The sequence below is a fragment of the Salvelinus fontinalis genome, unplaced genomic scaffold (genome assembly GCF_029448725.1).
Source record: "Salvelinus fontinalis isolate EN_2023a unplaced genomic scaffold, ASM2944872v1 scaffold_2383, whole genome shotgun sequence".
Classification (NCBI taxonomy): Eukaryota; Metazoa; Chordata; class Actinopteri; order Salmoniformes; family Salmonidae; genus Salvelinus; species Salvelinus fontinalis.
In genome coordinates this window covers 66-14,419 of record NW_026602592.1, presented here as the reverse complement: position 1 = coordinate 14,419, position 14,354 = coordinate 66, and the positions used below count along the sequence as shown (strand labels likewise).

At 46.5% G+C, this 14,354-nt stretch overlaps 1 protein-coding gene across 1 annotated transcript; it reads right to left on the bottom strand.

The window, feature by feature from the left end:
• Positions 1-14: 14 nt before the first annotated feature.
• Positions 15-3,896, bottom strand: LOC129850867 (polysialoglycoprotein-like; the record flags this gene model as incomplete). The annotated part of the gene is made up of 5 exons (XM_055917056.1): positions 3,804-3,896; positions 1,597-3,691; positions 1,350-1,415; positions 1,103-1,186; positions 15-966 (listed from the first exon to the last, which is right to left on the bottom strand). Coding segments are annotated over exons 2-5 (1,163 nt in total), but the record flags the coding sequence as incomplete, so codon positions are not given.
• Positions 3,897-14,354: the final 10,458 nt, after the last annotated feature.

The window sequence follows — 14,354 nt, the reverse complement described above, 5'->3', positions numbered from 1 at the left end:
CAGCGTCGTCAGACGGGCCAGTGGCAGCGTCGTCAGACGGGCCAGTGGCAGCGTCGTCAGACGGGCCAGTGGCAGCGTCGTCAGACGGGCCAGTGGCAGCGTCGTCAGACGGGCCAGTGGCAGCGTCGTCAGACGGGCCAGTGGCAGCGTCGTCAGACGGGCCAGTGGCAGCGGCAGCGTCGTCAGACGGGCCAGTGGCAGCGGCAGCGTCGTCAGACGGGCCAGCGGCAGCGTCGTCAGACGGGCCAGCGGCAGCGTCGTCAGACGGGCCAGCGGCAGCGTCGTCAGACGGGCCAGCGGCAGCGTCGTCAGACGGGCCAGCGGCAGCGTCGTCAGACGGGCCAGTGGCAGCGTCGTCAGACGGGCCAGTGGCAGCGTCGTCAGACGGGCCAGTGGCAGCGTCGTCAGACGGGCCAGTGGCAGCGTCGTCAGACGGGCCAGTGGCAGCGTCGTCAGACGGGCCAGTGGCAGCGTCGTCAGACGGGCCAGTGGCAGCGTCGTCAGACGGGCCAGTGGCAGCGTCGTCAGACGGGCCAGTGGCAGCGTCGTCAGACGGGCCAGTGGCAGCTTCAGAGGTAGCGGTAGCGTCGTCAGACGGGCCAGTGGCAGCTTCAGAGCTAGCGTCGTCAGACGGGCCAGGGGCAGCTTCAGAGCTAGCGTCGTCAGACGGGCCAGGGGCAGCTTCAGAGCTAGCGTCGTCAGACGGGCCAGGGGCAGCTTCAGAGGTACCGTCGTCAGAGGGGCCTGTGGTAGCTTCAGAGGTAGCGGTAGCGTCGTCAGAGGGGCCAGTGGTAGCTTCAGAGGTAGCGTCGTCAGACGGGCCAGAGGCTGCTTCAGAGGTAGCGTCGTCAGACGGGCCAGTGGCAGCTTCAGAGGTAGCGTCGTCAGAGGACAGGGCATCATTTGCCGTAGAGCTACCATGGTTTGGAGAAGCTTGGGATTCTACTTCATTAGTCTCTAAATACTCTGGAGAGAAAACATAAAGGAACAGTTGGGTATTCTACAGCAACACAGCTGTTCTACACGGTCTAGGCCAAATTGCCATTCTAATGTTGAGCAACATGAACCCAACAGACTTTTAAGTATATGTTTCAGGCCGTACCTTCTCTGTCTTGTTTAGCGTCAGACCCTATGGATCGGAGCAAGGCCAGGGCATGCACAATGGAGACGTCATTTGATGACAGCTCTGAAAAACGTAGGTTAAGGTACACAAGCAAAATGACCAAATCAAAGAGTTTGACAACATTATTTAGACAACTGAGTTACTCTATGGTGTTGAATGAGTGTCAAACACAGCAGCACCATAGACACAGTACAAAGCTAGAAGGGTTGTGGAAAGAAACACTTACCTCCAAGTCTGCTCTGCAGAGAGACTTGCTCTTGCTTCTGGGACTTTCCAACAGGGTAACAAGAAACTGAGGAGAAAGTGTTAACAGAAGTGGAGTTGACACAAAATAACTACATATATTAATAGCAGTGAAGAATAAAAGTTGACCAACGCGGAAGAAACATTCAAATTTTAATCTCACACTTGTAAAGTTCCGCATATTTCCCAAACAAATCCCTTCAATCCAAATAAAAAATTAGTGAACCAACCTTTGACAACCCCCACAGTCATCACAAAGAGCAGTAATTCTCTCAAACCTCCCATGATCATGAGAATAGTCTGTGTTATCAACAGGTAATGTCTTCCCGTGGCCTGTATGAGGCTTATATAGGCCACTAATGACCTTTTACCTGACAAACAGGACTTAACGATCAATTAACAAGCTTGATTGAGGTGTTACTTTCAGATAGAAATAGACCATGTAGAACGTATGTTGATTCTTTGGTGGGCAGGCAATCTTTTCGACTCCATATATTGCATTTATATCTGTAGTGTTTAACCCTAATGGTCTCAGATCAGCAGTAGAAAGAAGTAGGCCTAATTATTTTAGGTGTAATCTTCAAAGATATTAGGGGGAAATAAACACTGTACCCAAATCCACTTTTTACAATGCTCCTGGGAAATGGGTAGGCCTCCACCATATAGTCCTTCACAGTTTTACAGCTGTGTTATACTCCTTTATTTACATAGATCACATACATAAATATATATGTTAGCTGTAGGTAGCTTTGGGATAAAATTCCCATATTGTATTGTTACTAACATAAATCATAATATATCATATTTTCCTCATTTGCTCTGTAGGAGGTTCGTCATATGAAGGACATTCAAGTGGATGTGACCCCTAACCTGCAATAGGGGCTCAGTGGGGTGACAGACATCCTGTAACGGATCTCCAAGCTAGTGTTGAGATGTGTCTGTTACTTGAACTTTACAGCAGAGGTAACTCTGGGTCTAGCGCTTGATGGATTTTGTGACTGCACTTGAAGAAACGTTCAAAGTTTTTGAAATTTTCCAGATTGACTGAACTTCATGTCTTAAAATAATATTCGACTTTCGTTTCTCTTTGCTTATTTGAGCTGTTCTTGCCATAATATGGACTTGGTATTTTACCAAATAGGGCTATCTTCTGTATACCACCCCTACCTTGTCACAAAACAAGTGATTGGCTCAAAAGCACTAAGGAAATAAATTCCACAAATTAACTTTGAACAAGGCACACCTGTTAATTGAAATGCATTCCAGGTGAGTCCCTCATGAAGCTGATTGAGAGAATGCCAAGAGTGTGCAAAGCTGTCATCAAGGAAAAGGGTGGCTACTTTGAAGAATCTCAAATATAAAATATATTTCGATTTTTTTGGTTACTACAGGATTCCTTATGTGGTATTTCATACTTTTGATGTTCTACAATGTAGAAAATTGTAAAAAATAAAGAAACCCTGGAATGAATAGGTGTGTCCAAACTTTTGACTGGTACTGTATATATTGTAACGGTGTAATAAAATACCCAAGAATAAAGCTATATACAAGGAGTACCAGTTCCAAATCAGTGTGCAGGGGTACGAGGTATTTGAGGTAGATATGTACAAGGCAGGGTAAAGTGACTAGGCATCAGGATAGATAATAATAATAGCAAAATAAAGAACAGAGCAGCAGCAGCAAATGAGTGTAAAGGTGTGTGTTTGTTTGTGAGTGTGTAATGTGTACGCATGTGTGTTTGGGTTGTGTCGGTTTGTGTGTGTGTGGATTTTGTGTGGGAGTGTGAATGTAGTATGTGTGTGTGTGCATATGGTTTGTATACAGTCTAGGGATTGTGGGTAGGGTCAGAGCAAGACCCTTTAACAGCCCTGTTGATGTGGATGGGGACGTGCTCTCCCCTCTTGCTCCTATAGTCCACGATCAGCTCCTTGGTCTTACTGACATTGAGGAAGAGGTTGTCCTGGCACCACAATGCCAAGTCTCTGACCTCTCATCGCCTTCGTGTCGTCAGCAAACTTGATGATGGTGTTGGAGTCGTGTGTGGCCACACAGTCATGGGTGAACAGGGAGTACAAGAGGGGACTAAGCACGCATCCCTGAGGGCCTCCCGTGTTGAAGATCAGTGTGGCAGAGGTGTTCTTGCCTATCCTCACCACCTGGGGCCGGCCCGTCAGAAAGTCCAGCATCCAGTTGCAGAAGGAGGTCTTCAGTCCCAAGGTCCCTAGCTTGGAGGGGACTATGGTGTTGAATGCTGGGCTGTAGTCTATGAACAGTATTCTCACATAGGTATTTCCCCTCTCAATTGAGATTGCTTCATCTGTGGATCTGTTGGGGAGATATGCAAATTGGAGTGGGTACAGGGTGTCTGAGATGATTGTGTTGATGTGGTCATGACCAGACTTTCAAAGCACAGATGTGAGTGCTACAGACAGGTTACCTTGGAGTTCTTGGGAACACGGACAATGGTAGTCAGCTTGAAATATGTCGGGATTACAGACTGTCCTGTGAGGATCCAAATAGGTCAGATCAGGTTTGCAATGAATGACTTCAACAAGATCCCTTCTTTTTTTAACCTTTATTTAACTAGGCAAGTCAGTTAAGAACAAATTCTTTGTTTCATTGACGGCCTAGGAACAGTAGGTTAACTGCCTTGTTCAGGGGCAGAACGACAGATTTGTACCTTGTCAGCTCGGGGATTCGATCTTGCAACCTTTCGGTTACTAGTCCAACGCTCTAACCACTAGGCTACGCTGCCGCCCCCTCTCTCCCGCAGAGGGGGGAGGAGGGAACTGGTGGGGGTTAACAACTCACGCCCTTTTGCTTTGTTTCAAGAAATACTTTTTCCCGACAAAATTCTAACACGTTCAGAAGCAACTACTGGAACAATATATTTATTTATTTTTATTTTTTATTTAACCTTTATTTAACCAGGTAGGCAAATTGAGAACACGTTCTCATTTACAATTGCGACCTGGCCAAGATAAAGCAAAGCAGTTCGACACATACAACAACACATAGTTACACATGGAGTAAAACAAACATATAGTCAAAAATACAGTGAAAAAAATAAATAAGTCTATATACAATGTGAGCAAGTGAGGTGAGATAAGGGAGGTGAAGGCAAACAAATATATGTATAACTAAATAAAAATATAAAAGGCCATGGAGGCGAAGTGAGTACAACACAGCAAGTCAAATAAAAACTAAAAAAAAACACTGGAATGGTTGGTTTGCAGTGGAAGAAAGTGCAAAGTAGAGACAGAAATAATGGGGTGCAAAGGAGCAAAATAAATTAATAAATAAATACAGTAGGTAAAGAGGTAGTTGTTTGGGCTAAATTGTAGATGGGTTTTGTACAGGTGCAGTAATCTATGAGCTGCTCTGACAGCTGGTGCTTAAAGCTAGTGAGGGAGATAGGTGTTTCCAGTTTCAGAGATTTTTGTAGTTCGTTCCAGTCATTGGCAGCAGAGAACTGGAAGGAGAGGCGTCCAAAGGAAGAATTGGTTTTGGGGGTGACTAGAGAGATATACCTGCTGGAGCGCGTGCTACAGGTAGGTGCTGCTATGGTGACCAGCGAGCTGAGATAAGGGGGGACTTTACCTAGCAGGGTCTTGTAGATGACCTGGAACCAGTGGGTTTGGCGACGAGTATGAAGCGAGGGCCAGCCAACGAGAGTGTACAGGTCGCAGTGGTTGGTAGTACATGGGGCTTTGGTGACAAAACGGATGGCACTGTGATAGACTGCATCCAATTTATTGAGTAGGGTTTTGGAGGCTATTTTGTAAATGACATCACCGAAGTCGAGGATTGGTAGGATGGTCAGTTTTACAAGGGTATGTTTGGCAGCATGAGTAAAGGATGCTTTGTTGCGGAATAGGAAGCCAATTCTAGATTTGACTTTGGATTGGAGATGTTTGATGTGAGTCTGGAAGGAGAGTTTACAGTCTAACCAGACACCTAGGTATTTGTAGTTGTCCACATATTCTAAGTCAGAGCCGTCCAAAGTAGTGATGTTGGACAGGCGGGCAGGAGCAGGCAGCGATCGGTTGAAGAGCATGCATTTGGTTTTACTTGTATTTAAGAGCAGTTGGAGGCCACGGAAGGAGAGTTGTATGGCATTGAAGCTCGCCTGGAGGGTTGTTAACACAGTGTCAAAAGAAGGGCCAGAAGTATACAGAATAGTGTCGTCTGCGTAGAGGTGGATCAGAGAATCACCAGCAGCAAGAGCGACATCATTGAGAGAAGAGAGTCGGTCCAAGAATTGAACCCTGTGGCACCCCCATAGAGACTGCCAGAGGCCCGGACAACAGACCCTCCGATTTGACACACTGAACTCGATCAGAGAAGTAGTTGGTGAACCAGGCGAGGCAATCATTAGAGAAACCAAGGCTGTCGAGTCTGCCAATGAGGATGTGGTGATTGACAGAGTCAAAGGCCTTGGCCAGGTCAATGAATACGGCTGCACAGTATTGTTTCCTATCGATGGCGGTTACGATATCGTTTATGACCTTGAGCGTGGCTGAGGTGCACCCATGACCAGCTCTGAAACCAGATTGCATAGCGGAGAAGGTGTGGTGGGATTCGAAATGGTCGGTAATCTGTTTGTTGACTTGGCTTTCGAAGACCTTAGAAAGGCAGGGTAGGATAGATATAGGTCTGTAGCAGTTAGGGTCAAGGGTGTCCCCCCCTTTGAAGAGGGGGATAACCGCAGCTGCTTTCCAATCTTTGGGGATCTCAGACGACACGAAAGAGAGGTTGAAGAGGCTAGTAATAGGGGTGGCAACAATTTCAGCAGATAGTTTTAGAAAGAAAGGGTCCAGATTATCTAGCCCGGCTGATTTGTAAGGGTCCAGATTTTGCAGCTCATTTAGAACATCAGCTGACTGTATTTGGGAGAAAGAGAAATGGGGAAGGCTTGGGCGAGTAGCAGAGGGGAGGGCAGTGCTGTTGTCCGGGGTAGGGGTAGCCATGTGGAAAGCATGGCCAGCCGTAGAAAAATGCTTATTGAAATTCTCAATTATAGTGGATTTGTCGGTGGTGATAGTGTTTCCTATCTTCAGAGCGGTTGGAAGCTGGGAGGAGGTGTTCTTATTCTCCATGGACTTTACGGTGTCCCAGAACTTTTTTGAATTTGTGTTGCAGGAAGCAAATTTCTGCTTGAAAAGGCTAGCCTTGGCTGTTCTAACTGCCTGTGTATATTGGTTTCTGGCTTCCCTGAAAAGTTGCATATCACGGGGGCTGTTCGATGCTAATGCAGAACGCCATAGGATGTTTTTCTGTTGGTTAAGGGCAGTCAGGTCAGGAGAGAACCAAGGGCTATATCTGTTCCTGGTTCTAAATTTCTTGAATGGGGCATGCTTATTCAAGATGGTGAGGAAGGCATTTTTAAAAAATGACCAGGCATCCTCTACTGACGGGATGAGATCAATATCCTTCCAGGATACCCCGGCCAGGTCGATTAGAAAGACCTGCTCGCTGAAGTGTTTCAGGGAGCGTTTGACAGTGATGAGTGGAGGTCGTTTGACCGCTGACCCATTACGGATGCAGGCAATGAGGCAGTGATCGCTGAGATCTTGGTTGAAAACAGCAGAGGTGTATTTGGAGGGCAAGTTTGTTAGGATGATATCTATGAGGGTACCCGTGTTTACGGAATTGGGGTGGTACCTGGTAGGTTCATTGATAATTTGTGTGAGATTGAGGGCATCAAGCTTAGTTTGTAGGGTGGCTGGGGTGTTGAGCATGTTCAAATTTAGGTCGCCTAGCAGCACGAGCTCTGAAGATAGATGGGGGGCAATCAGTTCACATATAGTGTCCAGAGCACAGCTGGGGGCAGAGGGTGGTCTATAGCAGGCGGCAACGGTGAGAGACTTGTTTTTAGAGAGGTGGATTTTTAAAAGTAGAAATTCAAATTGTTTGGGAACAGACCTGGATAGTATAACAGAACTCTGCAGGCAGTCTTTGCAGTAGATTGCAACACCGCCCCCTTTGGCCGTTCTATCTTGTCTGAAGATCTTGTAATTGGGGATGAAAATGTCTGAATTTTTGGTGGTCTTTCTAAGCCAGGATTCAGACACGGCTAAAACATCCGGGTTGGCAGAGTGTGCTAAAGCAGTGAACAAAACAAACTTAGGGAGGAGGCTTCTAATGTTAACATGCATGAAGCCAAGGCTATTACGGTTACAGAAGTCATCAAAAGAGAGTGCCTGGGGAATAGGAGTGGAGCCAGGTACTGCAGGGCCTGGATTCACCTCTACATCACCAGAGGAACAGAGTAGGAGTAGGATAAGGGTACAGCTAAAAGCTATGAGAATTGGTCGCCTAGAGCTACTAGAGCAGAGAGTAAAAGGAGGTTTCTGGGGGCGATAAAATAGTTTAAAGGAATAATGTACAGACAAAGGTATGGTAGGATGTGAATACAGTGGAGGTAAACCTAGGTATTGAGTGATGATGAGAGAGATATTGTCTCTAGAAACATCATTGAAACCAGGTGATGTCATCGCATATGTGGGTGGTGAAACTGAGAGGTTGGATATGGTATAGAGAGCAGGGCTAGAATCTCTACAGTGAAATAAGCCAATAAACACTAACCAGAACAGCAATGGACAAGGCATATTTACATTAAGGAGAGGCATGCTAATCGAGTGATCAATAAGGGTCCAGTGAGTAGAGGTTGGTTGGGGTCGTGGCGATCCAGACAGCTGGCCGGGTATATGGCTATCGGTAGCAGCATAGGATGGAGGTCTGTTTGTAGATACCTCGTGCGTTTCCGTCGGTAGGTTAGTGGGGTTCCGTGTAGTGGGGTTCCGTGTGGTAGAGGGGATCAATCCGAATTGGCAAAATAGATATAGTGACCCAAGGAAAAAAATAAAATAAATAAATAATAATAATAATAATAGTTGTACGATATACTTGTTCAAATAGCAGCCGATAAGACAGCTAACGATTAGCGGGCCTCAGATGAGCGTTCAGGTAACGTCGGGACGGAGGTGCCAGTTGGATAAATCCCTCGGGCAGATAACGTCGGCAGTCAGTCGCGGCAGTCAGTCGTGAAGGCCCGGTGGGGTTCCGTATCTGCAGCAGCAACAAAAGAAACGGGTCCGGATGGTGATGGAACTCCTCAGCTGGCTAGCTCCAGAATGATTTGAGTTTGCTCCGGGGTCGACGTAAGCCAATAGTCACACGGTTTGCAGCTAGCTAGCTGCGAAATCAAGGTGCAAGTGTCCAGAGCCTGCGGCTGGAATCCGGGGAAACTGAGAGAAAAAGAGTCCCGGAATGCTCCGGTCCGAGTCGCGTTGCACAAAAGTGCCGGTAGATTATCGAGCTAAAGGAATAGCTGATGACCACTAAACGTGGGCAGCTGAAACACCAACGCTAGCCAGCAAACCGGCTAATTTCGGGGCAGCTACAGATTAGCTTCTGGCTAGCTATCGGAGTAGCTTCTGGTTAGCTTTCAGGCTAGCTTCTGAATTAGCCCCTGGTTAGCTTCCACGATGGATTTTCAGATTGAGGTAAATAACACTTTTTGTAATTGGTGAAGCGGGTTGCAGGAAAGCTTTTGCAGGAAAGCTTTTGTAGTTGAGTTCTTGGATAATAAAATAAATAAAAGATATGCGAAGAAAGGTGTAAATATATATACAGGACACGACAATACGGAACAGAAAAAGACGTCTGAACTGCTAAGGAACCTTGGCAAAATTTATCTAACATAAAACGTGGGGAATGGTCAGAGGTGATCTAAAGAACACTAATGTTGTTTTGTTAGTTATGTAGTCATTATAAATGTTATAAAGGAAATACTGTAACATGGAAAGTACACCCACTACATATGTGAACTGTCCCTCCAATGTGTTGTGCATGAAATGGAGAAGAACAACAGTAGAAGACTTGAAAAAGACCATGCTGACCACCAGGCTGCCATCCTGGACGTCCGTGAGGAAGTGAACCAAAAATACAAGAAGTTGGAAGACTCCATCGCTAAACTCGAGGAGAAATTTGATTATTATGAACATTTCCAAAGGCACTCGAATTTGAGACTTCAAGGTTTCCCGGAGTTCGTGGAGGGAAGAGACGCGATCTCCTTTCTACAGGATTCCCAAAATTCTGGACCTACCCCCTCCCGCGCACCCACTGGAGATTGGAGATACTGGAGATACTCGGCCTTGTCTCAGGATAGTAAGTTGGTGGTTGAAGATATCCATCTAGTGGTGTGGGGGCTGTGCTTTGGCAAAGTGGGTGGGGTTATATCCTGCCTGTTTGGCCCTGTCCGGGGGTATCGTCGGATGGGGCCACAGTGTTTCCCGACCCCTCCTGTCTCAGCCTCCAGTATTTATGCTGCAGTAGTTTATGTGTCGGGGGGCTAGGGTCAGTCTGTTATATCTGGTGTATTTCTCCTGTCTTATCCGGTGTCCTGTGTGAATTTAAGTATGCTCTCTAATTATCTCTGTTTCTCTCTCTCTCTCGGAGGAGGACATGCCTCAAGACTACCTGGCCTGATGACTCCTTGCTGTCCCCAGGCCACCTGGCCGTGCTGCTGCTCCAGTCTCAACTGTTCTGCCTGCGGCTATGGAACCCCGACCTGTTCACTGGACATGCTACCTTGTCCCAGACCTGCTGTTTTCAACTCTCTAGAGACAGCAGAAGCGGTAGAGATACTCTGAATGATCGGCTATGAAAAGCCAACTGACATTTACTCCTGAGGTGCTGACCTGTTTCACCCTCTACAACCACTGTTATTATTATTATTATCTGAACCTGCTGGTCATCTATGAACATTTGAACATCTTGCACATGTTCTGTTATAATCTCCACCCGGCACAGCCAGAAGAGGACTGGCCACCCCTCATAGCCTGGTTCCTCTCTAGGTTTCTTCCTAGGGAGTTTGCCCTAGCTACCGTGCTTCTACACCTGCATTGCTTGCTGTTTGGGGTTTTAAGCTGGGTTTCTGTACAGCACGTTGTGACATCAGTTGATGTAAGAAGGGCTTTATAAATACATTTGATTGATTGATAGTGATGAGCTTTGAGTGCACTATGGTGTTGAACGCTGAGCTGTAGTCAATGAATAGCATTCTCACATAGGTGTTCCTTTTGTCCAGGTGTGAAAGGGCAGTGTGGAGTGCAATAGAGATTGCATCATCTGTGGATCTGTTGGGGCGGTATGCAAATTGGAGTAGGTTTAGGGTTTCTAGGATAATGGTGTTGATGTGAGCCATGACCAGCCTTTCAAAAACACAGACGTGAGTGCTACGGGTCGGTAGCTATTTAGGCAGGTTACCTTAGTCTTCTTGGGCACAGGGACTATGGTGCAATGCTTGAAACATGTTGGTATTACAGACTCAGACAGGGAGAGGTTGAAAATGTCAGTGAAGACGCTTGCCAGTTAGTCAGCGCATGCTCGGGTACACATCCTGGTAATCCGTTTGGCCCTGTGGCCTTGTGAATGTTGACCTGTTTAAAGGTCTTACTCACATCAGCTGCGGAGAATGTGATCACACAGTAGTCCGGAACAGCTGGTGCTCTCATGCATGTTACAGTGTTACTTGCTTCGAAGCGAGCATATAAATAATTTAGCTCGTCTGGTAGGCTCGTGTCACTGGGCTGCTCTCGGCTGTGCTTCCCTTTGTAGTCTGTAATAGTTTGCAAGCCCTGCCACATCCGACCAGCATCGGAGGCGGTGTAGTATGATGTGATCTTTGTCCTGTATTGATGCTTTGCCTGGTTGATGGTTCGTCGGAGGGCAGATCGGGATTTCTTATTTTCTTAAGCTTCCAGGTTAGAGTCCCGCTCCTTGAAAGCGGCAGCTCTACCCTTTTAGCTAAGGTTGGATTTTGCCTGTAATCCATGACTTCTGGTTGGGTTATGTACGTATAGTCACTGTGGGGACGACGTCATCGATGCACTTATTGATGAAGCCAGTGACTGATGTGGTGTAATCCTCAATGCCATCGGAAGAATACCAGAAAATATTCCAGTCTGTGCTAGAAAAACAGTCCTGTAGTTTAGCATCTGCCTCATCTGACCACTTTTTTATTGATCTAGTCACTGGTGCTTCCTGCTTTAATTGTTGCTTGTAAGCAGGAATCCGGAGGATAGAAATATGGTCAGATTTGCCAAATGGAGGGCGAGGGAGAGCTTTGTATGCATCTTTGAATATGGAGTAAAGGTGGTCCAGAGTTTCTTTTCCTCTGGTTGCACATTTATCATGTTGATAAAGAGAGAGACAATACATTCCTGATCAGGTCACTTGGTTAGGAAAACCCCCTGACCCAACACACTGTGTCCCGACACACTGGGTCCCAACCCACTGGCTCCAACCTCCTGGATCCAACCTCCTGGATCCAACCTCCTGGATCCAATCTCCATCTCTTCATTACTTGGTTATGAAAACCCCCTGGTCCCAACACACTGGTCCCAACCCCCTGGTCCCAACCCCCTGGTCCCAACACACTGGTCCCAACACAGTTGTCCCAACCCACTGGTCCCAACCCCCTGGCCAAACCTCCATCTCTTCATTACTTGGTTATGAAAAATCCCTGGTCCCAACCCCCTGGTCCCAACCCACTGGTCCCAACACACTTGTCCCAACCCACTGGTCCCAACCCCCTGGCCCAACCTCCATCTCTTCATTACTTGGTTATGAAAACCCCCTGGTCCCAACACACTGGTCCCAACCCCCTGGTCCCAACCCCCTGGCCAAACCTCCATCTCTTCATTACTTGGTTATGAAAAATCCCTGGTCCCAACACACTGGTCCCAACCCCCTGGTCCCAACACACTGGTCCCAACACAGTTGTCCCAACCCCCTGGTCCCAACCCCTGACCCCAATCCCCTGGTCCCAACCCACTGGTCCCAACCCACTGGTCCCAACACAATTGTCCCAACCCACTGATCCCAACCCCCTGACCCAACCTCCATCTCTTCATTACTTGAAGGAAATCATTCTCCAACACACTAGAGCTCTGCCTTTTCGTGGAGTTGTCTTTACAGGACACCTCTGATCCATGAGAGGCCAGCAGTTTCACCACCTCAATGTGCCCTATGGGGGGGAAAAGAGAGACAGAGAGAAACAGAGATGGAGAGAGAGACAGACAGATGGAGAGAGACAGAGAGATAGGCAGAGATATAGAGGGAGAGAGAGGTTAGTTTACAGTGGTACACAGCACCATAAACAATACCTACATCGTGTTAGTACAATTGAAAACCTACATCTTATCAACATACTTAGTCCATCATTCTGACATAATAACACACTAGAGGTGGACCATACAGCTGAGCTGTGAGGCTAACACACAGCCAATTCATTCACTCACTGGGATAAGGACATTAGTCAGAATGTAAATGTGTGGTCAACTCATTACCCATGTAAGCAGCCCAGTGGATTGCTCGGCGGTCCTTCTTGTCAAAAGCATTAATGTTGGCTCCTCTGGAGAGAAGCAGCATCACCATCTAACAGGAAAAGGAGAGAGAAACAAAACACAGGCTGAGGAAAACTAAAGCAAGATCTGCTCAAATCTGGCGTCAAAGCCTCTCTTGAACAAACTCAAGCATACAACTAGGGCTGTGACGGTCATGGGACTTCCGGTGTCGGTGATTGACTTGCGGTATGTACACAGTCATCGACATAACTGACAGCCGACGGACGGACGGGGGAAACATTAGCAAAGCAAAACGGAGTGTTTAGGCCTAACTGTCTTGCTCATAGGCGCGCGAGTCTCAAGTTAAGGGGAAGCTCATTTTCACCATAAAAAAATATATAAAGCATTCTATGCATCATCACATTTACAGACTTTTGTAAGATAGCTGACTATTGCTAATGTGATTAGTAAATTGGATAGTCATCATTTAGGTTAATAATATAACTCAATCACTGTTCACAAAAAAACGGCTGTTCAATGCAGCGCGTGGTGGAGTAAGGCTAGGCTAGGCTATGTCAGATATGTTTCTCTTTACAGGATTTTTTCCCCCCCTTGTTAAAATATTTTTTATCATGCAATTCTACTACACTTGATATGACTATAGAGATTAGCAGAATCTTTTTCAATATGACTTTCAAGTGGCACTGACCCAGGGATAAAGAAAGTGAATATTCACACTCACCGGGGATATAGCCAATGGCAAAAATACTGTTCGCTCAATTAAGTTGAGAATTTTGATAACTAAAAGACAGATTAGTCTTTTCATTGTCTTTTCTTTGAAGCAATAGCCAATTGCTTTCCAAACTATGTTAGCCTGAGATAGTGTTCAGTCTTTCGTGACATGCACTGTCAGGCTCATGTAAGAAGTCATATTTACACTTGACCACGTCTGTGATCAGTGCAAAAAAAATGGACGTCCTTTAGCTCTGTCCGAACCTCCCCCTTCACCTTGAAAAAGAAACGTTTGGGAACCCCTGCTTTAACAGGCTAAAACTATTTTAAACCGGTCTTATTTTGAGACTAAGTCTGCTCCAGCCTATAAGAACGAGGAGGAATGTCATAAAGTAAGTAAAACCAGATCATGAACTACAGTACTGTAAAGTGACTGATACTGAACAAGGTGCATACGGCTGATGGAAGGAGGCATCTGTTCGTAAATTGCTGGAGCACAGAAAGGATATGTCCAAAACACATCCTACCTTTCCCAATGATGAGTAAAGGCCTTTTGGCCTACCTTTCCCAATGATGAGTAAAGGCCGCTTGGCCTACCTTTCCCAATGATGAGTAAAGACCGTTTGGCCTACCTTTCCCAATGATAAGTAAAGGCCGTTTGGCCTACCTTTCCCAATGATGAGTAAAGGCGTTTGGCCTACCTTTCCCAATGATGAGTAAAGACCGTTTGGCCTACCTTTCCCAATGATAAGTAAAGGCCGTTTGGCCTACCTTTCCCAATGATGAGTAAAGGCCGTTTGGCCTACCTTTCCCAATGATGAGTAAAGGCCGTTTGGCCTACCTTTCCCAATGATAAGTAAAGGCCGTTTGGCCTACCTTTCCCAATGATAAATAAAGGCCGT